Genomic DNA, 16,614 nt, shown 5'->3' with positions numbered 1-16,614 from the left:
ATTGGGTTCTTTATTAATCGTTTAAGTTTTTAGGATTACCGATGACCTAATTAAAATCTTTTTTATAGAGTTTAAGTTGAATCCTATATCTGTTCCTTTTTATTTTATTCGTCGCATCACTAATACTTAACGACTTTACTTGAGATTCATGCACTCGATTACATATAAAGTTTTTATAAATACGAAACCATAAATCATTTAGAAGAATAACTTAATGTACGAGGCTTTTTGCTAGTGCGCGATAACTTAAATCGATAAACATATAAGTAAATCATGATATTAGGATTTACTCTTTCTCCCATAAGTAAATCATACCAAGAAATGATATGGGTGGTCTCCTCTTTATTATTCAGCTATATTTTTGCATGATAAACAAGCCAGACTGCAACCCTTTGATCCAATAGTGGAAGCAATAGAACTGCTTGCACTATTGATTCTATCCGCAAAGTGAGTCATAGTACTTTAGCACACATATGATATGAGATTCCCATGTTGTACCATAAAGTATGATGGTTATCCAAGTCTCTCATGATGAAAGCCTCTGCTTTGCTGAGGGAGACAAGCACTCAGCCCACAGAATGCCTTTCTTCTTGTCAGAATGTGATAGGAGAGAGTTGGTATAAGGAGGCATATATGACTTGGGGCTGGTTCCACCATCATCATTCCTTCTTCACCTCCATGGCCATGGCTTTGTGAGACACCTTGTTATCCAACCTCAATGTTCTCCTCATCTGGTCTTCTTCTTTGCATACCAGATGCCTCAGCAAACAACATAAATTAGTAATCACCTGTGAGTGGTGCCTGAGAAGCTCCTCATCAGTGACTGCCTTGTGTCCTCCTCACATTTCACCAAGAAAGGGACCTGCACACACTCGAGCCTTCATAATGCTGCAGCCAGTTGATTCCACTTTGTTATGGGCTCCTATGTGGCAGGCAAAACAGCCAATGAGATGGCAGTGTTGCCCCTCCATGAATGTGGGAAATTGCCCAACAATGTTGCAGGAAAAATGTAGTGCAGGGTGATGACAGATTCCACTGTTCCACTGCAGTCTCTGACTGACATCAACTTAAGAACCTCATCTGCTCACTTCGACAATTAAGCAAACACATAGCGGTTCTGCTTTATCCAAGCAATAACAGCAGCTTCCCCTTCCTTCCAAATTCCCAAGGGTATGCAGCACAAGAGGTGGAGGAATAGAAATGCTTTCTTGTCACATGTCTTTCATGCAAAAGGGAGCAGATGCAGAACACATAGACAGTGACACATTAAATCCAAACTCAGAGCAGATATGATGCATTAATCAAGTTAAAATTTCATGTTTGGAGGAGTCTGAGTGGGGTGCCTGTTCTTGCTGGAGCAAGAACTCAATATATCTTTTTGGCACTTGATTGGCCAATTGGAGCAGAAGAAAGTGTAATCCATCTCCCTTTTCCTGACAATTCTCATGCAAAAACTCAATCAATCAACAACAAAACCCAGATGTCCCTAAATGCCAAGGCAACATGGAGAGAAAGAGAGAGAAAAAGAAAGATTATCCAATCCTAAACTTGTTTGGTGCACCCTAAAGAAGTGTTAAATTAGACAAAGATGGTGGCATATTTGGGACTCCAATCCCCTCACATCAAATCACACCAAGGGATGCAAAAGAGAAAGCAAGAGAGCCCACCAATTCCCATTACCTAAATCATCATGCTATCTGAAAGGTTGTCCTCACCACCCTCTCTCACTCTCTGCTCTCCATCACAGTGCCTACTAATTCTTTTGGATAAGTTCAACATCTAACAGCATCCAATTAGATATCCACACATCTTTAATCTTGGCATCACCCAAAGTGAGATCCTCAAATAATAATTTTTTTATGTCTTTAAAGAGTGAGGGGGGGAATATATGTTAGATTATGTTAGTTCCCATGGCATGCTTTTTGATTAACTAGATTTACATAATAGTGAAGTGTTATCAAGATCATCAAGATAATTTGTCTCTTGCATGTTGCTTGCAAAAAGCAAAACAAGATATGCTTGTGATTTAGATTAAAATGCCAATAATATAATTTATGAGTTATCAAGCAATGAATTGACAAATCCAAATTACATCAGTCTGGTAAAGTATCAAAGGAGATATGGAGATTATTAGTGTGATTCATATCTCAGACAACTTAAAGAGGGAAGATGTGTGAGAGATATTTCTTTAAATGCAGGCATTAAAGAAAAAAGGACCTTTTTTATTTTTAAAAGTATTTTTTTTTGGCTCAAAATTGCTGAATAAAGCATTTGTACAGTGTCATTAAGGGAATCAAAGGCAGAAGAAACAAGTAAAAGCACATACGTCTTTATCAGCCTAATAGGATCTTATTCAGCACCACAACTCCCTTTATAAATGCATTGCCACTTCCTTGCGCATTGCTTCATTCTCAAGTCACCACTCTCTCTCTCTCTCTCTCTCTCTCTCTCTCTCTCGTTGTGATTTCAAGGGGAGCATTATGAGGACGGGTGGAGTTTACAACGCAAACGGCGGCGCAACCATGGCAAAGGCGCCGTCCATGGCTCCCGGCGGGCCTCATTCCGGGTGGCACTCGCCGGTTCCCTACCTCTTCGGTGGGCTGGCGGCGATGCTCGGCCTCATCGCGCTCGCCCTTCTGATCCTTGCCTGCTCCTACTGGAAGCTCTCCAGCTACCTTGAATCCGGCGACGGTGCCGACCAGCCTAACCACGAGAAGCCCAGCGACGGCTCGGCCGGCAAGGAGACCGCCTTCGTGGAGGAGAGTGTCCTCGTCATCATGGCCGGCAACAGTGCCCCCACCTTCCTCGCCATTCCCACAGCATCCGGCTCCGTTTCGCTTGTAGGCAACAGCACTGCTGCTAACACCGACCTCGATGAATCAAACAAGCAGGAGGACACTGACATGACTCGGGACTCGCGACCCATGGAAGGTGGCCACAGCCAGCACCAAAGCCAAAACCAAGAACTGTAGCTGAGAGTTCCCTTTCCCCCTTTACCTTATGGTGGATAGGATTCGCGTTCGTTTAGTGCTTTTTCCAGTTGTATTTAACTTGCATGATTCGGGAGTGTAAATTCTTGAGTAGGACATGAATGAAGCTTCGTTCTCTGAACATTTCTGTGTGCTAAAAGCGTAGTGGAGATAATGGAGAGATCATCGAAACCCTTTCGAGTAAAAACTTGTCTTGGCCACGGTTTAGTACCAAGCTAACGGCAGGAACAAGAAGAGGAGGAGGAGGAGGAGGCAGGGGAAATGGAGAGACGAAGGTGTGGACAGTGCAAGAGAGGATGACGACCGGCACGCGTGTCAAGCAGCGAGAAAGGCAAAGCAAGTAACGCTACCGAGGCCCCGGCAGGGCCAGTCGCGTATCGCACCGCCGTGTCAGACGTCAGACGCAAGGCGCTACAGAGGTTTCGGACGCTACTGCCTCCGGGCGAGGAGGAGACACGGCGGTGCGATACGCGTGTCGACTGGCCCTGCCGGGGCCTCGGCAGCGTTACTTGCTTTGCCTTTCTCGCTGCTTGCCACGCGTGCCGGTCGTCATCCTCTCTTGCACTGTCCACACCTTCGTCTCTCCATTTCCTCTGGTCGTAGCATGGTCGGTCAACGTCAGTTCCCATCGTCCTTTTCTGCTCTTACCCATCCTCTGCTCCATATCAAGCCACTCTGCTTCCGACGAGATGGTTGTCTAAACTTTAGGTGCATGTAGAGTTCGATCTCACACAACAGAGATGAAAACTTATCTGTAACGTACATGTCTTTTGCATTTATTAACATCAATTACCAACTCCACCTCGCAATTTTAGAACGAATGAAATGCAACTTGCGGTTGGATGAGAAGAACACAATGGAGAGCTGTCCGAAACAGTAGAACTGTCCTCAATCGAGAAATCGAGCAGCTAGTTTTGCTCGTAGATCCTTCCTCAAGATCTTGCCGGAGGGCGCCTTGGGAATCGCCTCTGTAAAGAAGACCTTGTTGATCCTCTTGTAGAAGACCACCTGAGAGAAACAGAGAGCGGAGAGTCAAGATTTGGTACTTGCAATTGATGTGTTCTCTACCCGTTTGGAGATGCAATTCTTCATGCTGCAGAAGATACGGTTGACTGGTGGAAGCTTCACCTGCTTTGAGACGTGCTGCTTGATCTCATCCTCGCTGATCTCGGACCCGTTCGACCGCACCACAAAAGCAACAGGAACTTCCCCAGCTGCTTCATCCTTCATCCTGCGCGAATCGACCACCAACTTCGGATCATGATCACATAGTTTTCGCGTATTGGCAGCTGCAGGACTTGGGTTGCAGGACTTACGGGACGACAGCAGCGTCCGCAATGCTGGGGTGGGCGATCAGGAGTGCTTCGAGCTCGGCTGGCGCAACCTGGAAGCCCTTGGACTTGATGAGCTCCTTGAGCCTGTCGACGATGAAGACCTCGTCGTCGTCGTCCACGTATCCGATGTCTCCTGTGTGCAGCCAGCCTTCCTGGTCTATGGTGTTGTTCGTCGCCTCTGGATCATTAATATAACCTGTGCAATCACATCAAATCTCCCACATTAATGGTGATGGACACTCCAAAAGGAAGAACCGTCCGCAAACAGGGAAGGACAAGAGAGTGTCACTCGATTATGCTATTTTGCATGGGAAGGCCGAGCAGAAGAAGTCAAAGCTGGGAAGTTCATGCATCATGCACAGACTGAGGGAACCTACCATGGGAATCTCCTGATACCTACATCATCAATCATTTGACCTTTACATGTGGAAAGCACATGACAAAGGCTTGTGTTACAGTGTTTTCTTCTTCATGTTCTTGTGGCAAGGACCAGGTAGATGCCAAAGGGGACCAGATTATAATAATCCAAGTTGGGACATCGGTGGCTGCTCAGACCGCGGCATTTCTTTAACAAAGAAGGATGGAGCAGTATGCATTATTAGATCAAACGCCTCTCGATTCGATGTTGTCGTTCAACTAACTATCACTAAATATGATCTAGGGTTAAATTTTATTTGAACATATATGATTTTGGCTATATAAATCTTTAAGTTCTTACAGTTTACTCATATCTAAAATAATCAAGTTCTGATATAAGTTCTTTCGATCAAGTATCATTTAACACTTGATTATATCACATGTTGACTCACAATAAAGAGTTAAGGTCTTAGCCCATGTGATTTTGATCGTAGATCTATTAAGCTCTTATAGTTTACTCATGTATAAAATAATCCTTATATTTTAAAAAACGTAGTATATAAATACCTCCCGTCAAGTTTGAGTTAACAAACGTTAGAGTATGCTTACGTAGCATATTGACTCATAATAAATCATTAATATAATGACACGTATAATTTAAGTTAAAAAAACTCGATAATATGTGGATTTAAAAACGTAGACCGATTACCTAATCAATTTCATTCAAAATAAGCTTTTTCATGATATAGCGAGCAATGCATTAGTCTTACCTCGACATTCATCATAGAGGGAGAAGCCTCTTAGCACCTACAGCGATCGAGAAGGCCATAATGGAGAGCCTATCCCTCGAGATCAAAGAGGAAATCACTAGCCGCATTGTGTGCTTTAGCATCCGAAGCTTCTCTCCTATCATGCCTTGGCTCATGTCTAGCACCGTCATTAGTTCAATCAGGGTGCAGAGAGGGATGAAGGATCCTATCAGTGGCACTTTTACCTTGAGAGCCACCATATAGCTTCGGTGCCCCCGCTCTTCAGAGAACAAGATCGCTTATGGCATCACGCTCACAATGATGCCACTAGCCCTAGACTTTGGTGTTGGCCGAGGAAGGACTCCTCTGTCAGGGCGGCTAGCAAATAAGGCATGAGGGGCCGTAAGAAGCTCATAGAACTCGTCCTCTCAATTTACTTCTTCCATCTCCTTGTCATCATCGTAAGCTTCCTTATCCTTTATTCTCGTTGGCTGCTTTTGATATAGGATTGAACCGTATGCCCTCTCCCTGATTGGACTTCAACACAAGCAATAGCGGCTCGTCGTCATCATAGACCTTAACGGCAATGGTAACAGTGGCGGTGACAGCTACTTTGTTCTCCCTCAACTGTCGTTTCATGTCTTTGCTAGTGTTCCAGGTGTCGTCATTAGTTATCCTCCTAGTCAAGTTCCATTTATTCGTCTCTCCCGCCACCCCTTACTCAATAGCAAGTGCATCGTCTTCTAGGCAATGAAGCACGGAGAGGAAAGGCACGTGGCGCTAGGAAGCATTACAGATTGAGCAAGTGAGGCTAGTGTGGCTCCTAACATGGGCAACAATACAGGGAAAGTGGAAGGTGTGGGAGCACTCAACCGTGAAGATCGGTGTCTCATGGCTCGCCTTCGTAGGGTTAATTAGGTTGTTGGTCCATGTTTTCAAATCCACATATTATTAGTATTTTTACACTTAAATTACACGTGTCATTATATTAATGTTATATTATGAGTAGCATATTATGTAATCAATTTGTTAATTCAGATTTAATGGGAGGAGTTTATATACTATATTTTTAAAAATATAATAATTATTTTAGACATGATCAAAATCATAATGACTAAAATGGATCCTAATATTTTTTAACTTAAATTATATATATTATTATATTAATAATTTATTATGAGTAAACATATTATGTCATGTAAGTAGACTATAATATCTATTAGCTTAGACTTAATGAAAGAGACTTATATGTTATACTTTTAAAAATAGATGAATTATTTTATATATAAATAAATCATAAGAATTTAAAAGATAAATGATCAAAATTATAAATACTAAAATGTACCTTAACAAATATATCATCTACGTTTTGACTTCGGTTACCTTTTTACTTTGGTTATGCGAACAAGTCTTGTGGTTCCTAGAAATTAAAATGTCACGGTCATGTTGACTTGTTCGTTCCATCGGCGCTCAGACACATGAAAGCAAGTACAGAGTGGTTGTGTCTCACTCACCTTTCATGATTTGGGCTCCCCTGATGCAGATCTCGCCGTGCTGGTTGCGGCCGAGCGACGCGCCCGTGTCGGGGTCAATGACCTTCATCTCCGCGTTCCTCACCACGGTGCCGCACGCGCCTGACTTCACCTCGCACGGCTCCTTTGCGAACGCCAGGCACATCGATATCACCGGCCCCGCCTCCGTCATCCCGTACCCCTGCAGAGTTTGAAGCACATCGAACACCCTCAGTCCCGAAACTTTCATTAGAAGAAATCGAGCTTGTTATGAGAGGATTAATGGAGCATCGTGGAAAGCTTCGCCTTTCGTTTTCGATGCCAACAGGCTACCAAACTAGGGGGCAGAAAGAAGAGGCGAGGATGCGAGCTCTCTCACCTGGCCCAGCCGGGCATTGGGAAGGTTGGCCATGAACTTGTCCTCGAGCTCCTTCCCCATGGGCGCCGCACCGGACATCACCATGCGGATCGACGACAGGTCGTAGCTGCCCACCAGCGGGCTCTTCACGAACTTCAGCACGATGGGCGGCACGAAGGGCGCGATCGTCACCTTGTATCGCTGCACCAGCTCCATCAGCGGCACCACCTCGAAACGCCGCATAATCAGGACAGACGCCCCGACGCGCAGCCCGCACAGGAGCACCGAGTTGAGAGAGTAGATGTGGAACAGCGGCAGCACGCACAGCAGCACGTCGTCCTTGTGGAAATAGAGGTTGGGGTTGGAACCGTCCACTTGCTGCGCTATGCTCGTGATCAGGTTCCGGTGCGTCAGCATCACGCCCTTGGGCAGCCCGGTCGTGCCTGACGAGTAGGGCAGCGCCACCACGTCGTCCTGATCGATCTCGACCGCCGGAACTGCGCCTGCGTCCGTGGCCAGGAGGTCGGCGAAGCGGTGGCAGCCCTCAACGGGGCCATCGTCGACGGTGACGATGGTGACGCCGCGCTCCGCGGAGAACTCCCGGATCTTCTCGACGTGGCACGACTCGGTAATGATGAGGCGGGCGCCGCAGCCGGACGCCTGCTTGTGGATCTCGCCGGGGGTGTATGCGGGGTTGGCGGTGGTGGCGATCGCCCCTCGGTGAGAGGCGGCGAGGAAGGCCAGCACGAACTCGGGGGAGTTGAGGAGGAGGATCATGAACACGTCGCCCCGGCCGATACCGACCCCGTGGAGCCCGGCGGCAAAGCGGCGTGCGGCGGCGTCGACCTCTGCGTAGGTGAGCACCTTCCCGGTGACGCCGTCAACGACGCAAGGCCGGTTGGCGAACTCGGCAAGGCGCTCAAAGCAATAGCTATGGAGGGGACTGTCGTTGGTGATCTCGATGTCCGGCAGCTTCGACCGGAAAATGGTCTCCTCGGGTGGCGCAATGGAACCCATTCTTCAGCTACGGTTCTGGCTGCGGCGGCGGCGAAGAAGATTAAAGAAGAGGAGACAATACAAAGAACAGATTAGAAAGAGAGAAGAGATTCAACTGTTTGCTCTCTTTGCTTGCTTTACTTGGGTTTTCTTCTCTCGGAAGAGGGACGGGGAGAGGAGGTAGCAAGTAATATACTGGTGGCGCTGGAGGAGCCTTGGAGCTGGTCAGAACTTAGACGTGATTAGAGATAAATCTAGGGGTAATTTCGTACGCCGGGGGTAGCAAACTGGTTGACATTCAAGTTCTCAGGCCGGTGCTATGCTGCCACGTGTACGCGAAGCCAAACCTCAAATAGCGGGGAGAATAGGGACGCGTACGACGCGTTGCGGGTCGGGTCGGACCGGGTCTCGATCCGGTAACGTGTTCGCAGAGTGTGGGTCCGCCCCGTTTCTCCTTCCAGGGGGCCAAAGCGGTCATTACCGTTGGATGGTACCGGAGGCCGTGATCGGACGGCCTGCGGCCACCGTGCTTGACGTGGTCGCCGACGTTGAGATGTCACCCACGACGACGAAGGCAACGAGGCACGTGCCCCGCGGGGCCCAATCATGTATGCGTGCAATTGGTTGACACGAGCCCGTGATGTCCCCGTCCTCGGGGTGCCGTGTCATTCTACGCAAGTACCGACCCAGTCCATCGGATCACCGTTAACGCTGCTCAAACGCGAATCTTAAAGAATCGGTGAGAATGGACGTGTAACCAACTTGGAACGGTTCCAACCATGTCGCGTTTGCCGATGGGAAAGGAGAGGAGGCCATGAAACCGAGACATTTTGTACACGGAGATGGAAACTAATAGGTTGCCTAAACGTCACCTAATTTGAATTCGTATCCTAAACAACGCGTGTCGATTGGACGTGCGAGCCTCGATTTCCTACTGCGTCGCTCGCACGAGACAGTGGGAAGGGCGTGTCGACGCCAAAAGTATTAGGTTGGAGGAAGCCAATTATGATCGACTCCGCATGTCACCAAGAAGGCACCCCTCTTTCCAAAACATTGATTAGGGGTGGCCGATTCAGCTTCCCATGATGGAGTATGTGGTGGTGCAATTGACTAATTAGTAAGAAAGATCAATAATAATGAATTAAGAACAATATGTATTTTCCGATAAGTCAACCTCGAACACCTTCTAGATATCATGATGACCTTCTAGAGATTAGGAAATTGTGCTCTTTTAGCTATATAAATGGATTGTTTGATTCGAATCGAAATCAAATTGGATGAAAACTAAAATCGAATTGGCTCGATGGTTTGCTAATTCTAAACTAAATTGGAATCGATCAAGCGTGATTCGATGTTGATTCCAAGTTTTATGCAATTGGAATAGCCAGTTCGATGATTAAAAGAAAAATTCCACCAGCTTACCTATTGCCATTTGATCGATTTGGGCTCAAACAATCGAGTCCAACGATCGATGAAGGGGCAAATGACCAGTTTGCTCTCTCAACAATCATATAAATAATTATATTTAGAGACATTTTGATTTTTATAATTAACCGAAGTCATTTTGTTAAGGTATATTTTAGTACTTATATTTAGAGACATTTTGATTTTTATAAAGACATATTCTTATAATTAAACTATTTATATTAATTTTTTTATAATTTTAAAAAATAAAATAAATAATCTCATTTGTCCTAACATAACGTCATCAGTTGTATAACTGAAAATATAATATATGATAAATATAAAAGTGATGGAAAAAAAATATAATTTTAATATCTAATATATGTATTATGTATTATGTTTTTCGTCAATACAACTGATAACGAGATTATTTATTTCACTTCTAGAATTATAAAAATTTTAAATATAAATTTTTAAATAAAGATATCACGATACTAATAATATTATAATAATATTAAAGTATAAGTATAATATGTAATTAGCTCGAAATTAATGCATTTGCCCTTATAAATTTCGACAAATCATTTATGTATCTTAAAGAACTAATATCACTGCTAAATTATCACGATTGAACCGTACCTGCGACCTCGCATGGATCAGAAAGGTCGTCGGCCACTTGAGACCCGAGCCGTTCCGGCTCTTTAGTTGGCTTGGTCATTTCTACAGACAGGTTGCAGGCTTGGGATACAACTTCCTTCTCGTGAGCTCTACGTCGTTCTTGGCGATGGATCCATCGCACTCCGACAGCGACGCCGTAAATCCCTAAACCCATTTCCTCCGTGTCCTTCCAGACCTTTAATGGCGATGTTTGATTCTCGTGCGGTTTCTCTCTGATGGATTCGGTTAAGCAGCAGAAGATGGACATGGATGCGGTGGAGCAGGCTCGAGAAAACGAATTCCTTACCCTCTCCCTTCCACCTCTCGCCGAGGATGACCCGTTCTTTGCAGAGAAGAAGGTAAGAGCGGGTTGTTTGAGCTTTAGGGTTCGACAAGAATGAGCCGATTTGCTATCCTCTCCAAGGAACCTAGATTTCGTTGAACTGGATGAACGTCTTGTTCGGTTCAAGTCCATAATTAATATTAAATGGTAGGAAGAAGGATGCTTGTCGCACTGTGGATGGCGAAAGATGTTCCCCGCCTTTGTTGAAGAGGGAGAGAGTGCGTGTGAACTTCTAATACTGATAACAGAAAACATTCTTATATATATGTGAGCTCCAAACAAGGAGAGCATTTATCCTCCTCCGCTCTCAGCTCTCTCCTCTTCCTTTCCCCCTCTCCTGTTCTCTCATTGTGATCCTAAAGAAACGGCGTACCTAGTACCCGAGGTTCCCGCCAATGCAGGATCTATGAAGGGTCGATATACGCAATCTTACATTTAAATATATAAATAGGTTGTTTATGTGACTTGAACTCTGGTATCCTAGGTCGCAAAGGAGCAATCTTATCATTGTACCAAGGCTCGCCCTTCATGGTCTGCATCTCCTTTCCCTTTTTTTTTTCTTGTATCCCTGGTGAATTGCTACTTGACTTGAGGAAAGGAATTAGCGACCACTATAGCTGGATATGGTTACTCAAGACGAATGTCATAACTAGAGAAAGATTCTATATGTTTCTTATAGTGATATCAAGTATTTAAATGTATGATATTGTATCAGTTTAACTTTCAGAAGAAAAAAAAAGTTATATCAGTTGCTGGCATACTGTAAACTTGATTTGTTCAGGGTTTTTTTGTTATCATTTTGAATTATTAATTTTCTTTTTGCATGTTGATCAATCATTTGTTTGTCTGTTGCCAGAGGTTATTGAATGCTAGAGAACTAAAATTTAAGTTTCTGGTGCCACTGCATTCATCTGCCGAAGAGGTGCTCCAAATAGCAGATCAAATGGTTCAAACTGCAAGAATATCGTGCATGAATGAGGTGCAAAGGACAGTTTTTGATCTATTAATGCCATTTCTTTCTGAATTTATTATTCTTGAATGGTGGATTGATCCAGTTTCGTTGACTGTCAGAAAGAACTCTATTTTGCTGGAGATGATGATATTGGTCCTTTCAGTCCTAGAAATGAAATAGAGTCCCTTAACTTGATGCTTGCAATTGTAAGCTCCTCGATTTCAAATGTCAAGGACAAGGCTGTGGAAGTTCTTCAACTGTTACGTGATTCAACTATTGCCATGGTCAAATCTGTGGGTGATAGCAACATTCATAAAATGACTGCTACAAAATTCGGTACTGATTCTGAAGAGTTGCTATTGAAGTGGGGGAAAGATCATGGTGTCAGAACAAAGTTGAAGATAGCTTGTAAGTCTGCATTTGTGTGCTTCCTTTGAGAAATATACTTGACTTGGTGTTGGATATCAAATCAACAATTCACTTATTATAAGATAGCATATACTCCATTGTTGTCTGTGTATCAACAGTGTGAGAATCCATTTTGTTAACTCATGTTATGGCTCGTCAAACTGAAAGGAAAATTCTTGAAGACTTGAATTCCTGAGATGCATGCGAAAAATATGTTACAGCTTGTGATTGTATATGGATGTCTCAGAGTTCCATATTAACATCTAAATATCATTTTATGTTCCCATCACAGACAAGGCCAAGTAGAGGTCATAAATTTAGTTACTTGTTATGTTAGCATGAATATTGTCATTCTTCCAATATGTGTGTCAAATTCTTTTTCAGGTGTACTTAGTGTCTTTCTGCTAAAATGTTTTGCTTAGCTCTTCTTACATTTTCCAACTTATTTGATGAACTTTGCTTACAATTTTCTGTGTTAATTGGTTTTACATTTTGGTAATATTTATCCAAGCTTATCAGCATAGCTGAATACTATTTCTCCTTTAAATTGTAAACAGCATTAATTCCATGCTTCTCAAAATTTTCACCCTCAACCAATCATGCTTACAATCATTCTTTTCTTTTTGATGCCTAATATTTTATTGGTCACTTTGTATAATATTGCAGTGCTACAGTGTTCACTTGGTTTTCACTTATGAAAAGATACCTTAGCTTCTACTTACCTACAGATTTTGAGGAAGCTGGAAGAGGAGCAGTGGCATCAGAAGATATGAGCATTGGGGACATTGCTTTAGAAATTCCAGTCTCTCTTATCATATCCGAGGACCTTGTTTATAATTCTGATATGGTATGCTATTATCATTAGATATTACTTCATTGAACTTTCTCATCTTAATGATAGTTGATTAGAGCTTTTCAAACCCAAAAATCTGCAGCCTGATCGGCATTCAACCTGTTTCATTTACAAGGTAGATAGATTCCTTATCATCTGCATGTCGCCAATAACCACAGCAAAATGAAGCTGGCTATGCTTCATAGACTAACAAGCGAAAGTTGAGCGAGTGATAAGTGACTTTCAATGGGAACTTGCATACTACTGTATTTAGGGTGTGGAACTTTGTTTCATGTTTCTACATATCTGCATGTTCTAAAGAAAAAAAAGGTTATTTGCTGCTTCATTAAGCTTTTCAAAGTGTATCAATCTTCTATTACATTTTGATTTTATCATTGCAACTGCAGTTTGATGTATTGAAGAATTTGGATGCTATTACCTCTGATACTATGCTGTTGTTGTGGAGCATGAGAGAGAGATTTAATCCAAATTCAAAATTCAAGATTTATTTTGACACATTGCCTGAAAATTTTAATACAGGTATATTTTACATAGTTGTTGATTTTGCAGTTTCTTGGTGATGGCCAACCAAGTTATGAAAGCAATTCTAGAATTTTTTGTACTACATCCAACAATCTTGGTTCTGCTGTTGTCTAATACTCTTTCAAACATCTTAAACATTGAAATGATAATAGGTTACTTTGCTTGTTGAACACTTCCATTATCTGAATTGTTTGCTTTTATCTTTCTGGTATTTCCTTACTAGAAATCCAAGTTAAGTTCCACAAATTTGTTGAGTAAGTGTGGCTGATGGTTATTGAAAAGTAATGGTTTTTTTGGCTATAATAGAAAATAACCAGCTGCATTATTTTGGATAAAAGGTTGCCATTGTTCAAGTTGTCAGGTAATAAGTTGTTCTGTTACTTCAGTTGCAATTTATCTAATCCGGATATGTAAATTATTGTGCTTCAGTTCAAGGATTCATATTAGAGCATAACATCTTGTTTGGTGGATGGTGGGCATGTAATGGACTGTAGGTATGGTCCAGAGCTAATGCTGCCTGTCGTAAAAAAAAATACTAGCGGCATAATAACAAAAAATAATTAATATCATATTTATACTTAAGAGCATTCCCGTTTCTACTCTCTCCTCCATGTTATAACTTATACATCTACTTGACATACCTTCTCAATATCATTATGTTCTGGGCTTGGAAATTCAGAGTTTTGCCAATATCTTACTTATAATTGGAACTTGTTCTTTCCTTTTCTAAAATAATTATTAGTTTACTTGTCATCCACCAGGCTTAAATTAGTCGTCAATGCTATCGATGCATACAAAAGATTGCTGCACTCCTAAATTTCTCCTTCAGTGAATTATACTATGAACTGGTTCTTTTGCTATATTCAGAATTGGTTGTTGCATTTAGTGTCTCTCTCCACCATGTCACGTTACAGTTTGGTGTATCATCTCTGATTTCTTTCAACTGTTATATCCCTTTTACTAATGTTGTCATTATATTTTGGATGTTTTAGTTAATCATTTTCCAACAGTTTGTTATGTGAACATATTTCTTCTATTTTCTAAGGAAACATAATTTTTTTGTTATTGTTCACCAGGGCTGAGTTTTGGAGTTGATTCACTTACTCTATTAGAAGGAACTCTGCTACTTGAAGAATTGCTGCAGTCTAAGGAGGTGCTCTATTTGTCATTCTTTTTCTTTTGGTGTGATGAAATGGCCAGAGTTCTTACTGTATCATTTGTTCCTCAATTTCAGCACGTACGCAAACAATTTGATGCCTTATTCCCAGCACTGTGTGATAATTATCCCGTTATATTTCAACAAGAGCTATACAGTTGGGATAAGTTTCTATGGGCTTGTGAACTGTGGTACTCCAACAGCATGAAAGTGGTTTTTGCTGATGGAAAATTGAGAACCTGCTTGGTTCCTGTTGCTGGGTTCCTGAATCACTCTGTCTGTTATCTAAACTTTGAACGAGGCAAATTGCCTTCTCTTTTCCTTCTCTGCTGACATTTGGAAAAAATTACTTCTTACTGCAGCTTTGCCCACACATACTTCACTATGGTAGAGTTGACCCAGCATCCAAGTCCCTGAAATTCCCTGTATCAAGGCCATGTGAAGCAGGAGACCAATGCTACCTTAGCTATGGAAGCTTTCCTGCTTCACATCTTATTATATTTTATGGTTTTCTTCCAAAAGGAGACAATCCTTATGATGTCATCCCTTTAGGTAATATTCTCACTATCTTTCCTTCAGTAAGCTTGTTTGGTGTAAGAATCATTCTATCATAAAGTATGTACTTCATAATTTGTTAGCAGCTAATAAGATGCTTATTGTAATACTGTGTTGTGTTGCTTGATGATTGTATTTGAAGGTATCGGGTAGCTTAATTGGTAAAAACATTGACAGTTTATCGCAAGGTCTTACACTTAAATCTCGCCTTTGCCACTTATCCTTTGCACACAAAAAAAAAAAAAAAAATTGATATCCGCTGTTTCTTGTTGAGTCAAGCAGATTCATAGCACATGCATCCCTTGATATGTCCAACTGTACAATCTTCTCTCCATTTGCTTGCTTTATTTTCTTGGTTTTATTCTATCCTCAAACTAGCCATTCTACTAGCCTCCTGCCCTCGTTTTGATGTCATTGCAGGTGCAACCAACTTCTGGTACTTGGCTATCAAGGTGGTAAAAGTTTGTGCAAGATGAAATGTTGTTTCCTTAAATCCTTGTTTTGCTGTATGTGTAGACTTTGATGCCCCTGATGCTGAGGACGGAGGCAACCAGCTACCGACCGGTGAAAATGTTAGTGCAACACATCTGGTTCGTGGGACTTGGCTATCGAAAGTTGACGAGGCTCATGCATATGGATTGGCTCCAAAATTGTTAGCTCATCTGCGTGCTTTGCTGAAAGCTGATTGTGCTGGACTTCCTCCTCGTACTCCAGAAGATGGAGTAAGACTTCCACCGTATTCATTAGCACTACATGTGCTGTTGTTTATGTATCATGCTTGGCATAGGTCCTAATCGTAGCTTTTTTATCGTGAGTTCTGGATCAAAAAGTGCATAGCACATTTTTCAACCCTTTATTTTAATTTGTGATGTAGTAAGAAGACACACCAATTATGATGGATTATTAAATCATTTTGCAGGTAGACAAAGATGTCGAAAGAAATGTGCTCGAGATGATTCTTTCTATTTTTGAGCCAATGTTGGAAGGAATATGTGATTCTGATAACTTGGAGAGGTATACTTGCTGTATCCACCATATCTTTCACTTGATTTTTTTTCTTTTTTGTGTTTGGATTCTATATAGCATAATGTTTTCTTGCAGGAACAACTCTAGTTGGGATGTGAAGCTATCATTAGACTACAAGGATCTACAGAGAAGGATTATATCTTCCATCATAACATCTTGTAATTGTGGCCTGCAAATGTCGGAGGACATGTGATCACAGGACTTGGTCAATAAAGAACTGATGTTGGATCATAGAGAAGTGCCCAACGTTGCTGCAGCACTCTGGTAAATCCAAGCAGATTGTGGACATGGCACTAAAGGCTGGTTAGTTAAAATACGTGATTTATTTATTTTTTTATCTATACTAATGGCATGATCGAAAGCAAGGTTCGAAGTCTCAGTCTGGGAAATTTGAGCCATCATTCTTGTGCCTATGGCCTATGTTAAAGGAGGGGGTGGGGGGT

The 16,614-nt window shown here is 42.3% G+C and overlaps 3 protein-coding genes across 4 annotated transcripts; 2 read left to right on the top strand and 1 right to left on the bottom strand.

Moving 5' to 3' along the window:
- The first annotated feature begins 2,399 nt into the window (after window positions 1–2,399).
- LOC135642270 (protein GLUTAMINE DUMPER 3-like) lies at window positions 2,400–3,111 on the top strand. Its single transcript, XM_065158271.1, has one exon. The coding sequence runs from the start codon at window positions 2,481–2,483 to the stop codon at window positions 2,970–2,972; it is 492 nt and encodes a 163-aa protein (XP_065014343.1). The 5' UTR covers window positions 2,400–2,480; the 3' UTR covers window positions 2,973–3,111.
- A 606-nt stretch (window positions 3,112–3,717) lies between these two features.
- Window positions 3,718–8,466, bottom strand: LOC135642488 (4-coumarate--CoA ligase 3-like). Its single transcript, XM_065158683.1, has 5 exons — window positions 7,321–8,466; window positions 6,945–7,143; window positions 4,307–4,520; window positions 4,119–4,221; window positions 3,718–3,998 (listed from the first exon to the last, which is right to left on the bottom strand). Exons 1-5 carry the CDS (start codon window positions 8,314–8,316, stop codon window positions 3,879–3,881), a joined length of 1,632 nt encoding a protein of 543 aa, XP_065014755.1. The 5' UTR covers window positions 8,317–8,466; the 3' UTR covers window positions 3,718–3,878.
- Window positions 8,467–10,351: 1,885 nt separating this feature from the next.
- Window positions 10,352–16,409, top strand: LOC135643016 (uncharacterized). 2 transcript variants are annotated; one of them, XM_065159520.1, is made up of 12 exons: window positions 10,352–10,513; window positions 10,614–10,715; window positions 11,556–11,678; window positions 11,771–12,059; window positions 12,788–12,906; window positions 13,299–13,431; window positions 14,511–14,587; window positions 14,669–14,866; window positions 14,953–15,142; window positions 15,662–15,867; window positions 16,065–16,159; window positions 16,247–16,409. In XM_065159520.1, the coding sequence occupies exons 1-12, from the start codon at window positions 10,484–10,486 to the stop codon at window positions 16,362–16,364; spliced, it is 1,680 nt and encodes a 559-aa protein (XP_065015592.1). In that variant the 5' UTR covers window positions 10,352–10,483; the 3' UTR covers window positions 16,365–16,409. The 2 variants fall into 2 exon arrangements, with proteins under 2 accessions (XP_065015592.1, XP_065015591.1); XM_065159519.1 differs by having other exon boundaries at window positions 10,611–10,715.
- The last annotated feature ends 205 nt before the right edge of the window (window positions 16,410–16,614 follow it).

The sequence above is a fragment of the Musa acuminata genome, chromosome BXJ3-7, assembly GCF_036884655.1.
Source record: "Musa acuminata AAA Group cultivar baxijiao chromosome BXJ3-7, Cavendish_Baxijiao_AAA, whole genome shotgun sequence".
NCBI classification, from domain to species: Eukaryota; Viridiplantae; Streptophyta; class Magnoliopsida; order Zingiberales; family Musaceae; genus Musa; species Musa acuminata.
This window is presented reverse-complemented; position numbering and strand designations above follow the sequence as displayed.

Excerpts from the sequence above, each read along its gene's own strand:
- LOC135642270 (XM_065158271.1), top strand. The coding sequence starts at position 2,481 with ATGAGGACGGGTGGAGTTTACAACGCAAACGGCGGCGCAACCATGGCA.
- LOC135642488 (XM_065158683.1), bottom strand. The coding sequence starts at position 8,316 with ATGGGTTCCATTGCGCCACCCGAGGAGACCATTTTCCGGTCGAAGCTG. Across the intron at positions 7,144-7,320 it reads CCAATGCCCGGCTGGGCCAG|GGGTACGGGATGACGGAGGC; the intron begins GTGAGAGAGCTC and ends CAAACTCTGCAG. Across the intron at positions 4,521-6,944 it reads GGGAGCCCAAATCATGAAAG|GTTATATTAATGATCCAGAG; the intron begins GTGAGTGAGACA and ends GTGATTGCACAG.
- LOC135643016 (XM_065159519.1), top strand. The coding sequence starts at position 10,484 with ATGGATCCATCGCACTCCGACAGCGACGCC. Across the intron at positions 12,907-13,298 it reads TTGTTTATAATTCTGATATG|TTTGATGTATTGAAGAATTT; the intron begins GTATGCTATTAT and ends TTGCAACTGCAG. Across the intron at positions 16,160-16,246 it reads GATTCTGATAACTTGGAGAG|GAACAACTCTAGTTGGGATG; the intron begins GTATACTTGCTG and ends GTTTTCTTGCAG.